General features: G+C 52.0%; 1 protein-coding gene across 2 annotated transcripts; it reads right to left on the reverse strand.

Moving 5' to 3' along the window:
* Positions 1–811: 811 nt before the first annotated feature.
* DENND2D (DENN domain containing 2D) lies at positions 812–18,853 on the reverse strand. 2 transcript variants are annotated; one of them, XM_058538765.1, is made up of 12 exons: positions 18,702–18,853; positions 13,724–13,899; positions 12,732–12,844; positions 11,957–12,026; positions 11,147–11,224; positions 9,860–10,000; positions 8,482–8,630; positions 5,915–6,092; positions 2,877–2,918; positions 2,390–2,474; positions 1,808–2,047; positions 812–1,336 (listed from the first exon to the last, which is right to left on the reverse strand). In XM_058538765.1, the coding sequence occupies exons 1-12, from the start codon at positions 18,757–18,759 to the stop codon at positions 1,260–1,262; spliced, it is 1,407 nt and encodes a 468-aa protein (XP_058394748.1). In that variant the 5' UTR covers positions 18,760–18,853; the 3' UTR covers positions 812–1,259. The 2 variants fall into 2 exon arrangements, with proteins under 2 accessions (XP_058394748.1, XP_058394747.1); XM_058538764.1 differs by lacking the exon at positions 18,702–18,853 and adding an exon at positions 14,518–16,572.
* Between the last annotated feature and the right edge of the window lie 480 nt (positions 18,854–19,333).

Below are 19,333 nucleotides of genomic sequence, written 5' to 3' on the forward strand. Positions count from 1 at the left end.
GATAGTTGTATGTCATAGTTGCACATTCTTCTAGTTGCTGTATGTGGGACGCGGCCTCAGCATGGCCGGAGAAGCGGTGCGTCGTGCGCGCCCGGGATCTGAACCCGGGCTGCCAGCAGCGGAGCGCACGCACTTAACCGCTAAGCCACAGGGCCGGCCCAAAAAGATGGAATTTTTGAAAGACAAGATGCTTCTAAAAGTTTCCCATCCCTAACAGTGTTTAAACTGAAGCTATCAGTGGAGGCGTGGAGGGAAGATGGACTAGGTGACCACTCAACTCCTTTGGACTCGTAAGATTATGATTCTCTTTTCTCAAAGGGAAAAAATATCAATGCAGGGATCTGTCCACCTTTAGCTAAGGAGTTGAGCTGGGCTTCTCAGAATAATGAAGTAGGAAGTAGGATGTCTAAAACTTAAGGTTCCAGACCGGAAGTGATGAGCAGACAAACCTATTTATACAAGCAATGTAGTATTCTTCCTGGCTTCTGTTAACTGCATTCCTACCCTCAAGTTACCCTACACTGCAAATGCTTCCCTCTGGCTAGCAGCCTTTCCTCCCAGGATTCTGGGAAGCACACTTGACTGGAACCAAGAACTGCGGCCCTGTCCCCAGTACTGTTGCTTTTAGCAGTATCCCCTCCCCTTCCTATCAGAAGTGGAGCTGCTGACGCCTGTAATGCTGCCACTCCAAACAAAGCCCCCAAGTTCTGGGCCGCTATGACCAGGGCCTCCACTTCTGGTCCAGGTTGTTCTCACATCTCATTGCTTTGTTTTCCTGGTTCTCCCCCCTACGGTGAAAGCCAAAAATACATACAAACAACAAGATTTTCATCTTTATTGTTACTGTCACATGTCCACAGACCTCTTTCTTTATGTGGAGAGACTGAGCCTTTGGCCACAACTGCTTTCTCTGTTGAGGATTTTGGAATAGTGGTTCCTGGGAGAGGGCAGTTACAGCAACTTCTACGTCTCTACAACACCTGTACTACTGTTCCCTGCTCTATGTCACCTCTGCAGAAAATGGCAGCTTTGAGCCCAGCTCTGTGAACACAGAGCTCAGAGCCTTCCAAAGTCCTGAGAAAGCTGATTCCAGGGATCCCAAACTCAAGACACCAGCTTGAAGCAACACCTGGTTACCAGGACTCGGAAGGCGGCTGTGGATTCTGGGGGCTGAGAGCTTCACCAATCCTACCATGCTGGCAGGGGCCAAAGTCCAAAACTGGCCTATATGTCTTAGTCCCTCCTGTTCACCACAGCTCTTATTTCACAGTCTTTTCTCTTGGTTTCTTCTGTTTCTTCTGTTCTTCATATTCAAGTATTTTCTGTTGGAAATAGCCTGTGGGTTCAGATACAGGTGTTAGAGGCATCTAATCTGTCCAGGCACACTATGGAGCAAGGATTAGAAATACCCTCCGTCTGCTTTCCATGCTCCCCTGCCACACCCACATTCCTGCCAGGATTCCCATGCCCTCACAGGCCTCTGGAGATCCAGGAATTCAGTTTGGCCGTAAAAGAGGCCTACAAACAAAGAATCATTAGTAGGAATTAGCTCCAGACTAAAACAAAGAGCAAAGGGCCTTCTGCTGGCTGATAAATAGAGCAACTTCTACAAAATGTCAGCCCAGGAGGCATTTTCTTTGGCTTCAGGTTATTTCTTTGGAACCACACTGATAAGATTATAGCTACTTTGTGGGCCTCTAGAGAGAAATGCTCTTTCCTCTCCTCCTCTTTATCCTAGGGCCACAGCTGACTTGTAGGCAGTGACCCTCTCCCAGCTTAAGATTGATAGGGGGCTGTCGGTGTATACCTGCAGGAGGGTTCTTGCTCTTCTCGGCTTCCTGGATGAAAAGGGAGAAGAGCTGTGTCTTCACAAACTTCTTCACGAATCGCCGGTTGGCCTTGGAGGGCAGAGCCTTATAGAAGGCCCGTTCTTGGAAATGGCCTTGCCCATTTGCATCCCGCTTGATGTAGGAAGCATAGTGGCCCACAGTCTTGACAAAGAACTGCACAAAAGGGCCTGAAACATGCTCGTTGATTTGTTCCAAAGCTGCAGGGGGCAACAGAGGCCATCTCAGAGGGTAGCAGAAGGATGAAACTACCCACTCTTACCTCCAAGGGGCTTTTATTGCAGGCTGAAAGCTCCTGGGGAAGGGGTGGGGTAGGGTTCATAGTTACTGATGGACTGACTAAAATGGGAGACTGGGTATGGGTTCTCCACCATTGCTTAGGAAGAATAAAGTCACCAACTCAGACTTGCCCTAGAATCTAGGCCTCTGGGACTGGCCCAGGACTGCTGAGTGAGTTCATTTTAGTCCTGGAAGGGAATGGTTGGGAATCATGCCCTCAAGTTCTTTGGAGAAACCCCAAATAAGACGGGCCTAGGACTTACTCTGTAACTCATTGATCCTCTGGCTAAGAGAGTCTAGGATGTCCTCCTGAAGTTTGGGTGGTAGGATGTCTTTTTCGTCACCAACCTAGGAGAGGACAGAGTCAGCTCAGGTCAAGCAGTCAAGGAGGAGGTGTGAAGTGTTGGTAGAGAGCATGAGGAGGGTGTGAATTCTACACCCGTCCTCCACCCCGGAATAATTGGCCACATAGGAGAGAAACAACAGAAGCTGTTTCTTGGTCCTCGGTTTGACTCTAAACATTAGCAAGTCTCTGTATCCCTGTGGTACTTGATGTATACCCTTGCTCCAAAGGCACTAACACTCATTGCTTTGTTGTAAGTCATCTGTCTTTGTCATGGCTCCTTGAGAGAGGAGAGGTCTTATTAGCATGGGTTCTCACGCAACAAAGTACTTAAAGTTTGTTGAAATAAGCAGAACATGGATCAAGTTGGTGGTGGGCCTGCAGGGGACCTGAACCCAGATACTTACTGACATTAAGAAGGTTCCTTGACAAAGGTTCACCAAGAGGACCTGAAATAAACACAGAACGGCTTTATCTCTTCCCCTTTCTTCACAGACCTCAGGAGGACTTACCATCTCCGTTTCTGTCTTGGGCTATGCCTTTCAGCCCAAGTAGCAACAAAATCAGCATCTTCAATTCTCATTTCCTGTCTGACACTCTCCTTCCTCACTATTCCCCTGTTTGGAAATCGCAGTTCCCTTCCTGGGTATCAAAGGGTATGAGGGTGTAGGAAGGGCGAGAAGGGAGAGAGCTAGGGGAGAAGGGGAATACAATATAGGGAAATCATAGCCAGTCACTCCCTCAATAAAACGTTGATCATCGTCATTGCTTTTATATATGGAACATTTAGTACATGGCACACACGATAGGTGCTCTGCACATTTTATCTCATTTAATCCTCCCAACAGCCCTGCAGAGGTAAGTACTATCCCTATTTTGAGTTGAGGAACTAGACTCAAAAAAGTGAAGTTGCCTGAGGTCATACTGCTAACAAATAGTATAAGTTTCCAAGCCTCCATTGTGCTGTCCTTGGGATGGCATCCCTCTCCCTAAAGCTCTCCTTCAACTCTCTGCCCTCTGGTCAGCTTTAGGACAGGGATGGACCTCTTTTGATCTTTAATGCTTGCAACAGCTTTATGTACAATCACCTGGAGTTCTATTTTAAAAACTCTCTCAGAGCTTGCTTCCCACAGGAAACAACAAGAGAAGGAAATTAGCCCAGGGTCCGCAGGAAGAGGGAAGGAAAGACAGTGAGGAGACCATGTGTCTACAGGCTGTAGACAAGCACAGGCTGGAACCAGGCGGCCTGAGTTGTGTACCAGCTCCATCACTGCCTGAAGGGCCTGCAGTCTAGACCGGAGATGACAAATAGGCATCTGCTGGTTGGGCCTGTTTGATTCTCAGAGTGTTTTAAAATAATCGAATTAGTTTCCAATACAGTCATGTGCCGCATAACAACATTTCAGTCAACGACGGTGATCCCATAAGATTAAGTACCACATAGCTTAGGTGTGTAGTAGGCTATACCATCTAGGTTTGTGTAAGTACTCTCTGGTGTTCACACAACAACAAAATCGCCTAACAATGCATTTCTCAGAACGTATCCCCGTTGTTAAGCAACACATGGCTGTATTTAAATTGGAAAATTTCACATAAAATTTGGATATGGGGCTTCTCCTGAAAAGTCAGGAACTCAAACACTGGTCCACATTTCTAAAGGACAACATTCAGATGGAACTGAGTGCAGCTGCCCCCTTTAGGCAGGGCATGTGCTCAACAGTTCACCATGTTCCCCCAAAGCCTGTGTTGGGCATTTAAGTGCCTGCTGGGATCTCTTTTCAGTTTGGACCCTTGGTCTTGATAACAGGGTGAATGATCCCTCCATGCTCCCTTCTTCCAAATAAATGGAAAGAGAGGGGCTGGAAAGTGTGCCAAAAGACAGAGCAAGCACTATAATTATCCATCATCAGCAGAGAAGATTTGAACTCATCCAAGCCTGAAACCACTTGTATACCTAGGCTCAAATGCCTTCATTCAGGGAAGGCTATTCATTTAGGGGTTGGGAGCTAAGAGTGTGTATAAAGAATTTTTTTTGTGACGTTCCCAAAAATCTTTCTAGTGTTTGGGTAAGTCACTGTCTGTCGAGTAATCCCTTCCAGAGAGCTTATGTGGGGAGTCAGGGAATCCCTCCACACCTACCCAGGCCCCTGGCCCTCCCTGTTCCTCATCCCCTGCCCATTTCACAGAGCAGCTGCTGAGGAATACAATAGGCCAAGGCTCTGGGCTAGCAGGAGCTGGAGTCCGGCTGGCCATAGCTTCCAAGGAGCTGAAGCTGCAGCATCAGGAAGTTTCATAATTTCTGGGGTTGGGACATTTTAAGTCTTATTGCTAAACACGGTCCCAGTTAGTCACAAGGCAAAGGCTCGTTCAAAGGGCGTGTGTACTCAGCAATTCTGAGGAGGGCTGGGAGGGCTGGGGAAGCAAGGAAGGGAAACAGCCTGCTCCTTTACTTCCCAGCAACTACTTTGTGTAAGAAGGGCTTTGGTTCTGTCTGTGCTAGGTTCTATCATTGCATGTGTGGCCTCAGATAAGTCAGTTGAGTTCTCTGGACCTCAGTTACTTCTTATGTAAAATGGAGGAAATCCTCTCACAAGGGCTGGTTCTGTGACTCTTCAGCAGCTTATTTCTGGACCCCACCTTTCCCCTCGGTAGGCCCTTTGCACAGAGGGAGTCAATGATTAGCCGGTGCAGACATACCTCAGCAGCTCCGCTGGCTTGAGATCATAGTAACATGCTATCTTCTGGAAGTTCCTACTGACAACTTGAAGCAGAGCACGTGTTTTGAATTGTGCTTCTAACATTGAAGATAGATTTATGCTATTAATGCCCATTTTCACCACTGAGCCCTCAGGTGAGTCTAGGGCACTGCCAAGAAATAAGAAGCTGACAAAATCAAAGGGGATTTGGACCTATATCCTCCTTAGCCAACTGAGCGCTGAGCTAATCAGAAAGATGGCTCTTACTACAAAAATCTGCATTTTCAAAACTCCTAGTTTGCAGGAGGGCTATGTTAGCTCACTTCTAAGGAATGTGAATGAATTCCAGTGGAGTGTGTGTTGTATAGACCAGCTGTGCGCATCCATTCAGATGAGAGATGGGACACCCCAGAGCCTCTCATTTGGACTAGCTGGCCTAGGACAGTTTGATCACCCCTGAATAAGCTATGTGCTTGCTGCCCCTTTAGTCCAAAGGGAAATCATTCAGGAGGAGGGAGCAGACACTTACTGAGCATCAACTCTGTGTCAGGCTAGGAGCTTTATGCAGATTATTTCCCCTAGAATTCCTAGGAACTGCACACCATCATCCCCATTTTACAGATGAGGAAGCTCAGGCTTAAAGAGGTTAAGCAACTTGCCCCAAATCACACAGCTGTTAATCACAGACCTGGGGTCCCAATCCAGGTCTGCCTGGCTCCAAATCATGCCCTCTTCTTGCTGCATCATACCTCTTCCATGGGGCTCTCCATAACCTCCTGCAGAAAGCGCATTTGTACTCCAACCATGAAGGGAGTGGGGCAGCAGACAGTGGCCAGAAGGCTCTCAGGGACAACAGGAATGTAGGTATGTGCCCAGCTGAAGGGGTAGAGCAGCGCGGCCGCAGCATGGATGCACTGAGACAGGGTGCTGGGGACATGGCACAGAGAACAAGAGTCAGAGGGGCCTCCCTGTGCCTCCCCCCTGTGCACCCCCACACAGCCCACCACCGACAGCAGCTGCTACGAGGGCTGCCTGCGCCGATGCAAAAGCAAGTCTGAGAGCCAGGCTGGTCACAGGGCTTGTGACTACTCGGAGCTGGGAGGGGAGGGGCAGAAACCAGGGGAAGCTGAAGCTCCTCTCATCAAGAATGGGGCCTCTGTTTGATCCTTCTTTTCACAGTTATTCTTCTCAAGTCATTACTGGCCAAAAATAAAAGTTGGCTGTGAAGAAAGGAGGGAAGAAGAAATGCTCTCACTCAAACAGATCATTGATTGAGCCCCTTCTGTATGCTCATCACTGTGCTGATGACGTGGAGACAAGGAAGTGGAAGACACCCTGCTTTTAAGGAACTCTCAGTGTAGCCAAAGAGATAAACATGTAAACACTGGGGCGCAGCAGAGAGGCGAAGCCCTATTTCCTCCCCCGAGTCTTTACCGCTCATGGCTCCCTCTGGCCACTCGAGGTTATTTAAAGTTACCAGGTTGGTGCTTGAGTTAGCTTGGGAAATTCCTAGGTTCCAGGAACCTCTGCCCAGTAATTCCTACCCGGAAAGTCCCACAGAGGTGGCTCGTCTACCCTTTCCAATGAAGCATTCCCTGTGTAATCACTGCCTAAGTCACAGGTCAGGCCCCACTCCTCACCACCCACCCCCCCACACACACACAGACACAACTCCACACTCTGTCTTCTCTATTCTCCGCTACCTTTCATGGCTCTTCATTTCTCCAAATTGCCCCCAAACCAAGGCCAATAAAAACACAGATGCGGAAACCTTGTTTCAATTCCTAGTATCAAGCTAGCACTTCCTGAGTTAGAAAGATTGAGTCTCTGAGAGTCTAGCCAAGGCTTAGGTTGCCTGGAAGTCCCCTCCCTGCCTGCGCTTCAGGGATCTGACAACTCAGTGTGGGAAGGAAATGGGGGGCGGTGGGATCTCCCTGGAAAAAGTCAACGCCTGAGAGGTAAGTCCTGCCAGCCTTTGCCTGTGTCCAGGCCAGCTGACACCTGGAGTCACCTTCACTTCCTAAACACTGACCTTAGTGGGAAAGGCCAGAATCCCAGCTCCAGCTGCAACAGAAACTTCTCATTTCCCTACAGGGCTGAGAGTGGGAGAGCTATTCCTAAAGCAAAAGATTATACCACTTTCCTCAAGGATTGGCCTACAACTAGTGACTTTTTGGTTATCACTGATTTTTATAGAATTTTCAACCCACAGACCCCATTCCCTGCCGAAGCTTCCTTTCCTGTGAAACCCATGACATACACCTGACCCTATGGCCTAACATTTGGGTCCCTAACATCCCCTTTCTTCCTCTCTTCCCTGAAAGAGAGAACCAGAGTTGTCAGCCCAATATCATTAGCTTTCTCCCTCCCCAGACATGAATAGAAGGCCAACCTCTGTTTAATTTTTTTTTTTTCTTCTCCATTCTGTCACATGTCTCCTCATGTCTTTCTCAGACTTGAAGCTCCTAAGAGGTAGAGACCAGGACATGACAGTACCCTGCTTCAACTAAACACAGGGATATATTCAATTGTGAACTTATTATTAAGAATAACAGCTAGCACTTACCAGTGTGTGCCTGGCAGGGTGCTAGGTACCTAATGTGCATTATTTAATTTAATCCTCACCACAACCTTATGAGGTAGGTTATCTCCATTTTACAGATAAGAAGGTCATGACTTCAAAAGTTAAGAAACTAACCTAAGAGGAACCACATAGCTAAGGGTGGAAGAACAGGACTTGAACCTTGTTCTGCTGATTTCAACACCTATGCTTTCAACCAGTGCACAATTCTACATCCCTTTGAGGCCAAGGACCGTGTCTTATTTGTCTGTATCTTCCCAATGCTTGGCATCTGGCAAACAGTTGACACACGATACATGTTTGTTGAATGAGTGAGTAAATGGATAGATGAGATGTGTTTGCTGTTGAGGATGATGGGCTTGACCTTCATACCATTATCCGCCTTCCTGCCCTGTCCTCGCACTGCTTCCCTCCCTCAGCCTCTCAAGAGCAGAGTCATATCTGCATTCACCCTAATTGGTCTCCGCCTGGACTGTCCCAGGAACACTTCATGCCCTTACTCAGAACTAAATCAGGAACATTCTTCAGGCTTAGGCAGCCATCAAGTTTGGAGGCAGAAGCAGGAGAATTGCAACAGCTGTTTGTCTAGACAGTGCAGATCAAGACCTCGAGGCAGGAGGCCCATGTAGGGCGCATGGGTCCTACAGCCTGATTTCCTCTGAGGACTCTCCAGTCTGTCCCCTTGAACCCAGGGATGCCAGTCAGTTCAGGGGACCCACTCAATGCTGGACCCACCTGAGACCTTCTGCCAGGAAGATGATTTTTCTCTCCAGCACTGCAGAGGCAAAGATCTGAAGAATCTGCTCGAAACGGAGGCAGTGTAACAGAGAACTAAAATCCACATGTTCTAGGTGGGAGTCCAGGGGCCGTGTGAGTGAGATGAACTGTGGGGAAACCAGAGAGAGGGGGTGTCACCACACTGAAAAATCATGCAGACCCTAAAATGCTGGGCCTCTACCAGCCTCCACTCCATTCTCCCAACAGGAGTAAATCTGACCCTGTCTCTCCCCTGCTAAAACCCATCCACAGTTTCCCTCTGCTCTGAGGATAACACTGACATCATCCCTGGCAGGGCCCACCAGGTCCTGCCTCCCTCACTAGCCTCACTGAGCGCGCTCCACTGCCCTCACTGTGACGCCACGGCAATCCTTTATGTTCTTTGAGCACATCACGTTCTTCCTGCCTGAGGTCCTTCACAGGTTAGGCCCTCCCCCGGACTGCTCTTCTCCCCTCACTCTCATCCTCCTTTATGTTTCGGAGGCCTTCCTGGACCACCTAATGTGACCTATATCTCCCATCATTTTCTCACGTAGCATCCTGTTTTTTTCCTTTCATCACAATCATATGATTTTTAATTATAGATTTATTTGTGTGTTTTCTTATTTAATGTCTGTCTCCCCCCCTAGATGTTTAGCTCCATAAGGTCAGGGACCATGTTCATTTTATTCACCACTTTATATCCAGAAAATAGTATAGCCTGGCACATGGCAAACATTGCATACTTATTTTTTGAATAAGTGAAAAAGCCTAGCCCCTCCCTTTATTTTCGTAGCAGGAAGCCAAGGTTCCGAGGGACACATAGCTTATCCAGAGTACCAGGGATCAGGACTGTAATTCTTAAAACAATGTTCTATTTGCTGCCTCCGTCTGCTTAGTGCCTTAAAACAATGGCATCCCCGTGTGGCACGGGTGGGGACTCAGGGGTGGGGATAGGTGATAAGAAATAGACAGATGGCGGCCATAAGGTAGGGAGGGATAGAGGACAGACACAGGAATCTAAGGGTGGTAATGGGAAACAGTGGCAGTTTGGGGGCTGGGCTAGTGGCAAAGTCCATTCTAGCACCAGGAACCTCAGCTTACATGGTTTATTTATTATAAATAAAAGTCTTGGTGGCTTGAACAGTAACTACATCCTTGTGAGCATCAGGTTGGGAGGATCAGAAGATTTGGGTTTGATTTTCAGTTCTGTCAATAATTCTAGTCAAGTCCCAGTCCCTGCCTGGGCTCCGTTTCTCTATATATTAACCTGGTGAAGGGAAGGACCGTGAGGAGAGGGGCCACAGAAGTCTTCCCCCTCCAGTCAGGGAAGGTCTCACCCATTTTGCTAACCCACCTCAGTGCCCGAGTCGGGGATGAAGCTCTTGAGGGTGACAGTCTTCCCAGGAGCAGGGAAGGCTGCCTCTCGGAGACCTTGCATGAACGGGTAGATGACTGCCATGGATATCTGATGCCTCTTCTCCACTTCATCCAGGATCTGCACAGAAAAGGACCATGGGAGGCATGGCTCAAAGGGATGCTACTGGGAGGGTGGCAGAGACCCCATGTGTGAGGCTCCCACACTAGTCCAGCCAATCCTCCTGTATCTTTAGGCCCCTCCAACAACTGGTTCTCTCTCCTCCCAGGGAGATACTAGTCTGCTGTTTGTCTTCTGCACAATACCTGCTTTTTCCTGGCCTTCTTCTTTCCATCCTCTCTCTACCAACCTGTATTCCTCCCTTCTCCTAACATCAACATAAACCACCTTCCCCAGGAAGGCATCCCAGAGTAAACTTATCATCCATGATGGTATCATGTTCTTTCTTGCTGGTTGGAGTGGGAGCCTAGAAGGCTGGGCCTCTTGGGTGCCACTCTGTCCTCCAACTTCCACTGGAGACTCCCCAGGGCTAGGACTGCCTCCATCCATCAGAGCCCTGCTCAGATAAATACTTGACCCAAGCAAAGGCTCATGGAATTTCCTCCCTTCATCCTCCAAGGGGCCTACTGGGGGCAGAGTACACTGAAGCTCTTTCGTGGCCATTAAGACATGCCCCATCCATTCTGAGAGACTCCGCTCTGATCCCAACTCAGGTGTACTGGCACTCAGATTAGCTCCAGCAAGAGAAGTCCTGGAGGCCTCAACTTCTCTTCTATTCTGGAAGGAGACAGAGGGAGTCTCGGGACCCCCATAGTATAATAATTATCTTCATGTCTGTTTAGTGCTCTGCCTTTCTCATATATCACCTCATCTGAGCCTCACAGCAGCCCGTGAGATGGGAAGGTGAGGGATCATCACATGTATTTGACAGATGGGGAAAATGAATCTTGGGCAAGTCTCCTGAAGCTCCGGATTCTTAACCCGGGGCTCTTCCCACCGTCCTGCTCCAATTGCTTTCTCACCTGACTAGAGTGGAAGCAGTGGGTCTCTCAGCAGGGGAGAGAGTCCCATGGGTTCTGTTCCCACCTTTCCCTAAAATCAAGTTGAGGCCAAGCCGCTCTCTGCCTCAGTTTCCCCAGTGTGCCTCTGCTGACCCTGGCTGTGAGGGAAGAACTCCACTAAGGGCTCAGGGAGCACAGGCAGGGCAGGCAGACCGGGAAGCTGGACAGGCCGAACAGGCCCCTGAGGCACCCATTCCAGCCCTACCTTGGAGAACAAGCCGAAGCAGCCGATGCAGCTGATGATGCAGTACACCTTGGGAAGGCGAGGGCCACGGCCGGCGGGCTGAGGACGGACAGAGAGCCTCCTTCAGTGCTGCAGCCTCCCTGGGGCCTTCGCCCAACTGGGGCTCATGGGGCACAAGGCTGGTGGCTGGGGCTGGGGGATTTATGGTAAATGGTGGGCCGGATGGAGAAAGGCCTGGCTGTGTGGAGGTCACATTCATGGGACAGGCAGTAGGGAGGCCAGAGGGGCCACCAAAACCAGAAGATGGCCTTGAGGGGCTGGGTGGGCTCACTAGGAAGCACTGCCACCATCAGCGCCAACACCATCTAGGGTCAGCAAAGAGTGGAAGCAAGCGTGCTATAGAGATGAGGCAGTAGCTAGGGAGCAGGGCCCTGGAAAAGTGACTCGGAGAGACCCAAGGAATGAACCTAGTTGTCCAAATCCCATTCTATGCTCTGCAAGGCTCCAAGGGCCATGGCAACAAGGCCTGTATAGAGAAGGTGGAGAGTGGCTTTGGTTGGAGCCTCCCACAGAGGGGAGCTGTTGAAAGCCGGGGAGAGCACAGACCAAAGCATGGTCAGCAAAGGTCCCCTGGGTGGGTAAGGAGGGGCGTGTGTCCCCGTTCTTGTGGGGTTGTTGAGGGCACTACCATGGCAGCAGGTGCTGGGCTGTGCTCTCTCTACAACCACCACTGCCAGGGAGCCTTGGCTTTTGCAGCTGAGGCTTGAGCAAGCCCAGCCGTGGAGCCGAGCAGGCTGCAGAGAAGAGGGGGCAGTTCTGAGCTGCACAGACCAAGAGGCGCCTGCAGTATCCAATCTTCCTGCTCCCATCCACATTGGTCAGGACGAAGGAGAAGGTCTCCCTGAGGAAGAGCAGACAAGACCTGGTTTGCATTTGCTCACAAGATTCTAAAACCAGAAGGTGGTCAGCATCAGAGGGTGCTGAGGTGGGTGAACTGGGCAAAGGGAGCTGCTGATTAATCACGAGAGTAGTAACAAAACCAGTAACCTATTAAGTGCTTACTGGTGTCAAGCTCTAAATGCAACATCTTATTTAATTCTCAGAACAACCCTTTGAGGTGGGTTCAATTATTATCCCCACTTTAAAGATGAAGGAACTGAGGCTCGGAGAGGGTGTTTCTTACCAAGGTCATTCCACACATAAGTGGTAAAGCCAAAATTCGAGCTCAGGCAGGCAAATTCCAGGGCTCAGGCTATAGGGGACTTTGCTCTACCGCCTTCTTCGAGGTCAAAAGCCTTCTTCTAAGTCCAGCTTCTGCCAGTGGCAGAGTCAAAGCACAGCGACTCTCAGTCCTATGACAGGTGAGAGAATCTCACCCTTCTCTGGACAGAGGTGACTGGTCAACCAGGTTAGCTAAGATCCCTGGTCTTAAGGGACCCCAGGCAAGAAATTTATAAATGAATCCACTCCAGTCCCTCCCCATCAGGAGGGAAGCTGGCGAGAAGTCAGCATACACACCAAGGGAGGGGCCACAGGAACTACAGTGCTAACACTTGTCCCTTCTCCCCCAATCCAAGATTCCCCCGTCCCAGGACCAATCAATTACCTGGGGTACTCAGTGAGTGGTGCCCACTCATTCCCATCTGGGAAGCAAAACAAGGGGATGGCTCCAAGCAGCCGTTCCTCCTCCTCCTGTTGGCCCCGAAGCAAGTTCTCCCGCTACAACGAATAGGAAAAGAGACAAGGGGATGGTGGAGAGAAGGGCAGGAGGAGAGGGCTGGCGGGCTAGTGGGCTTCTTTGAGGCTCTAAAGCTCTCTGAGAATAAGCTTTTCCACGGACATGGGGCTCAAAGTGTGCCTCCGCCTGTCACTCTGCACAGAGACTTCATTCTGAGTCTGGCTGGAACGACCCCAAGGCTGAAATAGACCCTCCTGGGCCACACTGAACCTGAGTTGGACTTCAGTATCCTGAGGATCTACACGGTCAAGAAGGGGGCCAGGGCCACACTGACTACAGAAAGGCCCAGAGACTGCCTTGCTTCCTGGGAGGACCACATCAGAGAGACACCACATCAGAGACGAGAAGTGGCCAGCTCAGTTGCCGCACTGTCAGGATTAACAAGAAGGATGTCATATCCCTGCCCCTTCACCAAGTGCAGGACCAGACAAGAAGGAGCCTGATGCTTGGGCTGTGGCCACATGCTGAGCCTGCCCACCAGCTGCGTGCCTGCCCCACCCTCTCCTTCTGATCTATCCCAGGGAGGGGACTCCTGCGAGGAGCTTTGGCAGAAGGTAAGCTTCTCTACAGAGAAGGGTGACTGAGGATGGAATTTGGACTAACTAGGAGGTTTCAAAAGGGGCAAAAGAACTAGCCTAGCTTCTCGGCTGGGGAGCCTAGGTCAGTTCCCCACAAAGAAGCCAGACCTAGATTCTGTGGGTGATAACAGAAAACAGGGCTGGGCCTGAAGGAAAGAGGAGCAGCCGGCTCAGGGCAGCTCCAGACTCAAGCCCAGCAGGGTGGGGAGGGGGAGAGGGCACCCCTCACACCTCTCAAATACCCAATCCTCTGTCTCCCCTTGCCCCCGCCTCAGTCCTTACCTTGGGAAACTGGTAGGTGATCGTGGGCTCGTAATCATCCCCTGAACGTTTTTTTTTGAGGGAAACCACAAGGAGGTATTCAAAGAAGTGCTGCCCTCCAGCAAAGTTGGGCAGACAGTGCTCCTGGGCTCTTTCTGGTTCCTTTACATCTTCCCCCAGGTTGTCCTGGGGAGGTCCTGAAACCAAGATACCAGGGCCCATTTGGTATCTCATTGATTCGTGCCCCAAGTAGAGTCTGTGAGGCTCCCAGCAACTTCCGCACCTTAAGGCCGCCATGCCAACGCTGAGGTCCCTGGAGCCTGCCCAGCTCCTCAGGTCCTAGAGCAGGATCAGAGCCAACTGGGCAGTTTCCGTGCCTGCCCTGGGAGACTTGAAACAATGAGGAGCCAAGAGGAGGAAAGAAGATGAGCCAAGAGGCGGAAAGAAACCAACGACTTGGAAGCCAAGGAACTGTACCAGGGAGGCCACCTGGAGATCCTATGCCCCAGAGTACTGCAGAGACTCTGCCTAGCCACACAGGGCCCGGGGCAGTACCTGGAACGTGTGCCCTGACTTGATTTGTACTCAGTAAATCAGAACAGGCCCAAGGGCATGGGGCCATGACCACAACAACTCCCACAGAGGGCATGACAGGCTCTCAAAACCAACAGGGGAAACCTCCTGGCCCAGTCACATGGGGACCGGGAAGAGGTTGAGATATAAAAGGAAGAGGAGGAAGAAGCATTTCAGGGAAGAAACAGCCCCCTGAAAGAGAGTTACCCTGGAAAAAAGGAAGTGGGCAATCCAGTCCAGACCTGCTCGGAGTCGAGGCAGACGGTTGCGGAAGAGCCTGAACATCCCGCCTACTACTTGTCCTTCCATCTTCTCAGACCTGCAGGGCATGGAGTGCTTCCCTTTCCTCCAACACAGACTGGCTACAGAAAGCCTGAGAAAGGGGCTGCCACTTCAGTCTCCAGCCACAGCTCTACGAAACCACGCCACACGCTGTCTTCCAAATACGGGAGAGCAGTTTCCATCCTGTGCACCCAATGGTCGAGCAGGAAGGATGTGACAGGACCCAGGAAGGCAGCAGAACGCCGGCACTGACAGAGGCAGCATCCTGGCAGGCAGCTCAGACCTCAGCTCCTCCCAGGAGCCCCAGGGTGTGGTGAGAGAAAAGGTCACGAGCAAACACCTCCAAGGCCCAGCTGCTTCTGGGCTAAGAGCTTTGAATTCTGGGCTGCGGATTGTGCAATGGTTTTATTTACAACCTTGGGACAGTGAAGAATGCTGGATAGCATCAGACTGTGGGCACTGGAACCTCGCCAGCCCCTGGACAGGGATTTTTATATCCCCATAACTTTGATTCCTGACCTTTCAATTCTCAACTTGGTCAACAGCAGCCAAAAACCCCTGCAAGACACCTGCTGCACTCTGGAACTTCCAGGACTTCAGGGCTGCAAGCAAGAGACAGTCCACAGCCAAGATGCCACTGCCTCCCCTGATTAAGATCAATAGACTTGGCCCGTTAATTATCTAAACGGAGAAATTGTTCTAGCAAGAGGGAGTCCCGGAAATCAATACAAATATAAAAGCTTCCTCTTCTGGTGGTGCAATAGAAAGAAAGTCCATCTCTGAGCTGGAGAGTTCCTGATATTTCAAGACCGTCTACAGTGGTGCATCCCTCACCCTTTGCAACACGTCGCAAGACTGACTTCTCTCACTGAGACCTGTTCCAGGGCTCCAGCAAAGAATCCCTCTTCTCATATAGGAAGCGCTGACTCAGGACATTCTCCCTGGCCTATGGTAAGGGACTGGTTGCATCAGCAGCCTGAGGGTCACTCAGCGGCAGCGGAAAACATCCGGGTGATCTCCACCCCACCCCCACTCCTGCTGAGTCTTCTTTCCCTGTTGGGCCAGGTCAATAGTTCTGCCCAAGCTCAACTCAGAGCAGCTGGCCTCTGGGGCTCTAGTGGAGTCTAGAGGCTATGTCTGGAGGCTGGGGAAAAGAGAAAGAATAGCAATAAGTCACCCAGGAGTCTCACATAAACCCTTAAATGAGTAGATACACGGGGGGAAGAGAGAAGGACTTCTGCCGGGAAGCTGCCCCTAAGAGGAGCCAGGAGGCAAAAGGGTTTGGTGCCAGTGTCTGCCATTCCTGCAAGAATTAGAGCCCTCCAGAAGAAAGTGGAGTGCTGGAATAGGGGAGACAGCTGCCTTGCTCTTAAGAGCTCCAGACCTGGCTTCTGTGGGACTAGCAAAAGCCAGTACTCAGTGGCCCAGCCATGAGTCCCAGGGAGAACCCCAATCACAGTTAATAAGGATGTAATGGTGAGAACACTGACCCAGAACACTGGAAACCATCACCACGCCTTACTCACAACTTGCACACACTTGTTGCTCAATCCTCATCACCTGTCTGAGGAACAAGCTGATACAGATGGGGAAACTGAGGCACGGGGTGATTCAGGGACTATTTAGAGACTGTTAACAGAATCTGCTGGGGGTGAGAATTATGAGAGTCCTCTGTCCATGCTCCTGCCTCTGGATGCAGTACACAGCACACATCCCACAGATCCGGGATGCCTCCTGTTTGCAAAGGACTTTGAGAACCCAGTCTTTTCACTGATCATTCCAGAACCTCAGGAAATTATTCCCTTCCCTAAATACTTTGGGTTGCATTTTCAGCCCATTCCCTCACGCTTTATGCGGAGAGCCAAGAGAACAGCAAAACTCACAAACTCAAACAAAAAAAGTTACTAGCCTTTTGGGCTGAGGCCCAAGAAATCCAGAAAAAGATTGCCTTCTCCCCCCTTTCAAAGGGGGTTATCAACAGAGGAGAAAACATCCATCAAACACATGTTTAAGATCGGCCAGTGCCCTAGAAAGGAATTATTATGAGTTTTTTGCTGAGGAGGGAGCTACCCTTTCTAGGGAAGTCGGGCATCTGGTTACACTTGTTCCTCCACCTGGAAGCCCCTCCCACAGCGACCTGACGCAAGTCCCAGAACCAGCTAGAATATAGGTGAGAGGACATTCTGGAACCTCCATCTGGAAAGCTGGCCCTTCCTCTTCTAGCTCAGCTGCTCTCAACCCAGAGCCACCACCACTGCCACTCTGCCCACCACGATGATTTACACATGTGTATACACACACACACACCACACACACACCCTTCTACCACACAATTACCCTGGGACCAAAAGGGCAACAGAGGGAGGGGAATTCCCCAGGAAGGTGGAGGATGGTACAGAAGAGGAAGAGGGCACACTGTCCTGGACTGACAGGTGTCAGAGCTCAGCACAGGAAATCCTGGCTGCTCATCTTGCAGTTCCTCAGTGTCCAGGAAGCTCCTCCAGGCACAATCATCAGCCCTGTTTTGGGGCCAGGTGGGTGGGAACAACTGGAATGTCTCCTCTGGGCTGCAGGGAGCAGCCCCCTTCCTTTTGCACAGACTTCTGAGGGTTGAGGGAGACCAGGAAAGACCAGGCCAGTGCTCTCCAGAAAAGAGAGGACCCCAGCCCCACCCTGCATTCTGCTCTGGCACTGCACAGTCCCGGGCCTCTACCCCCACCCATAGTCTCTGACTTCTCTGCTTTGGCGTGGGTGGAATGACCAGATACTGGAAACCTGTGTTTAGGAAGAACAGCAAGGGGGGCAGGGGTGATGGCAGAAGGGACACTGATCTCACCCCCACATCTCCCCAACTATGGGGCTTGGAGCAGGAGGGGGTCTCACTCAACCTTTTGACTTGCCAGTGTTAGAAGGGGTGGGCTGTCTCAGAATGACCTCTGCTTATTTTTCAATCAGCTGTTTTCTCCTCAGAAGGTGAGAGCTCTGGGCAAAGTATCCAGGGGTTATGGCTGCTCAGCAATAGGAGCCACGGGCTAGTGGTAAGCAGCAACAAATGTTTGTTGAATGAATGAAAAAATGAATGAATTCCTGGGCCTCTGCCCGGTGGGGCAAGTGGTTAAGTGTGCACGCTCCGCTTCAGCGGCCAGGAGTTCCCAGGTTCGGATCCTGTGCACGCACCAAAGCACTGCTTGTCAAGCCATGCTGTGGCGGCGTCCCATATATAAGTAGAGCAAGATGGGCACAGATGTTAGCTCAGGGCCAGTCTTCTTCAGTAACAAAAAAAAAAGAAAAAAAGAAAAAAGAAAGAGGAGGATTGGCATCGGATGTTAGCTCAGGGCTGATCCTCCTCACAAAAAAATGGATGAATTCCTAACTGCCTTTCTTCCACCGTCCAGCACCCCTGCTAAGAAGAACGGAAAATGAATATTGACTTCTAATTTAAGCCCCACCACCCTGGAGGAGGAATTATTCGCACTTCGCTGATGGGGAGTCAGGGGACACGGGAGGCGCGACTTGGCAGGTTCACACAGTCTAGGGAAGCAGCCAAGCGGGCTCTACCCCAAGTCCGCTCGCGGCCGCACTCTGCGAGAGGGCTCCTCGCTGCTCTCGGGCGGGGGTGGTCACGCCGGCGGGGAGCCCAGGTTCCGTGGCCCGCGCCTGTTTGCGGGGCGGGGCAGCGCGCCGAGGCCCCGCGGGCTCCCAGGCCCCGGGCGGCGGGGCAGGGGGCGGGCAGGGGGCGGGGCCGCGGGCTGCCGCAGGGCTGAGGCGGGGTCTCCCGGGAGGTCGCCGCGGCCCCAGCGCTTCAGGCACCCTGCGGTTGCACCACAAGCTTCCTGCTGGAAGGACACGTGGCCCCGGGGCCCCACAACCGTTTCCTCTGGCCGGCCGACTCCCCCCACCCACGCTGCCTGGCCACTCCTCCGACCTCCAACCCCGTCCCTACCTGCCCCTTTCCACCTCTACCTGCGCCCTCTCTCCAGCTTCCTGACCCCTGCGCAGCCCTCCCGAATGCCCCTCACACTGCTCCCGGGATCCCACCATCCGCGCCCTCCCCTGTGCCGCGCCCGAGTCAGCCCCCTGTCCTGTCCCCCGTGCCCGCGCTGCCCCGCGCCCTGGCCCCGGCCCGCCCCGGCCCGGCACTAACCCCCACGGCCGCGCTTCAGTTTCAGGCTGGCTCGGAGGCGGCGGCCGAGCCCATCCATGGCCCCTCCGGTGCCCGGCGCCCGCTCCCGGGTCCGCGCCGGCCCCGCCCCCCAGTGCGCGACCTCCGCGGGCCCGACACTTTCACTTTCACGCGGGGGGAGGTCGTGGGGACAGGCCCGGGGCGGGGCGGGACGGCGCACCTTCCGGACTGCGGCCCAACCCCCGGCGCACCTGGGCGGGCCTGCTCCTCCCCTGGCCCCGGGCAGGGCGGCGTGGGGTGACAGAGGGCGCTCGACGCGCGTCCGGGAGGGGGCGGCGCCACCTCGCTCGCACCCTCTGTGGGGCGCCCCGGGAAGCTTGACTTTCCGAGCCCCGCAGTCACTAAGCGCGCGGGGACGAAGTCATCCCCTACCTCCGCGGACAGGGCTGGGAGTGCCCTGTGGGCGTCGGTGCACCTTCCAGGTGGCTCAGGACTTAGCCCAGAAGCGGACAGAGCTTTCAGAGTTGTCACACGTTTCCGACCCCTCCGTCTCTCCCTTCCGAAACTGCTTTAGCCTCTGGCCATTTCCAGATCTCTTGCCGTGTTTGTTCTTCCACCCGCGGGGCACGTGTCCCTGCGTTGCTCATGTCCCT

The sequence above is a fragment of the Diceros bicornis genome, chromosome 4 (assembly GCF_020826845.1).
Source record: "Diceros bicornis minor isolate mBicDic1 chromosome 4, mDicBic1.mat.cur, whole genome shotgun sequence".
Classification (NCBI taxonomy): domain Eukaryota; kingdom Metazoa; phylum Chordata; class Mammalia; order Perissodactyla; family Rhinocerotidae; genus Diceros; species Diceros bicornis.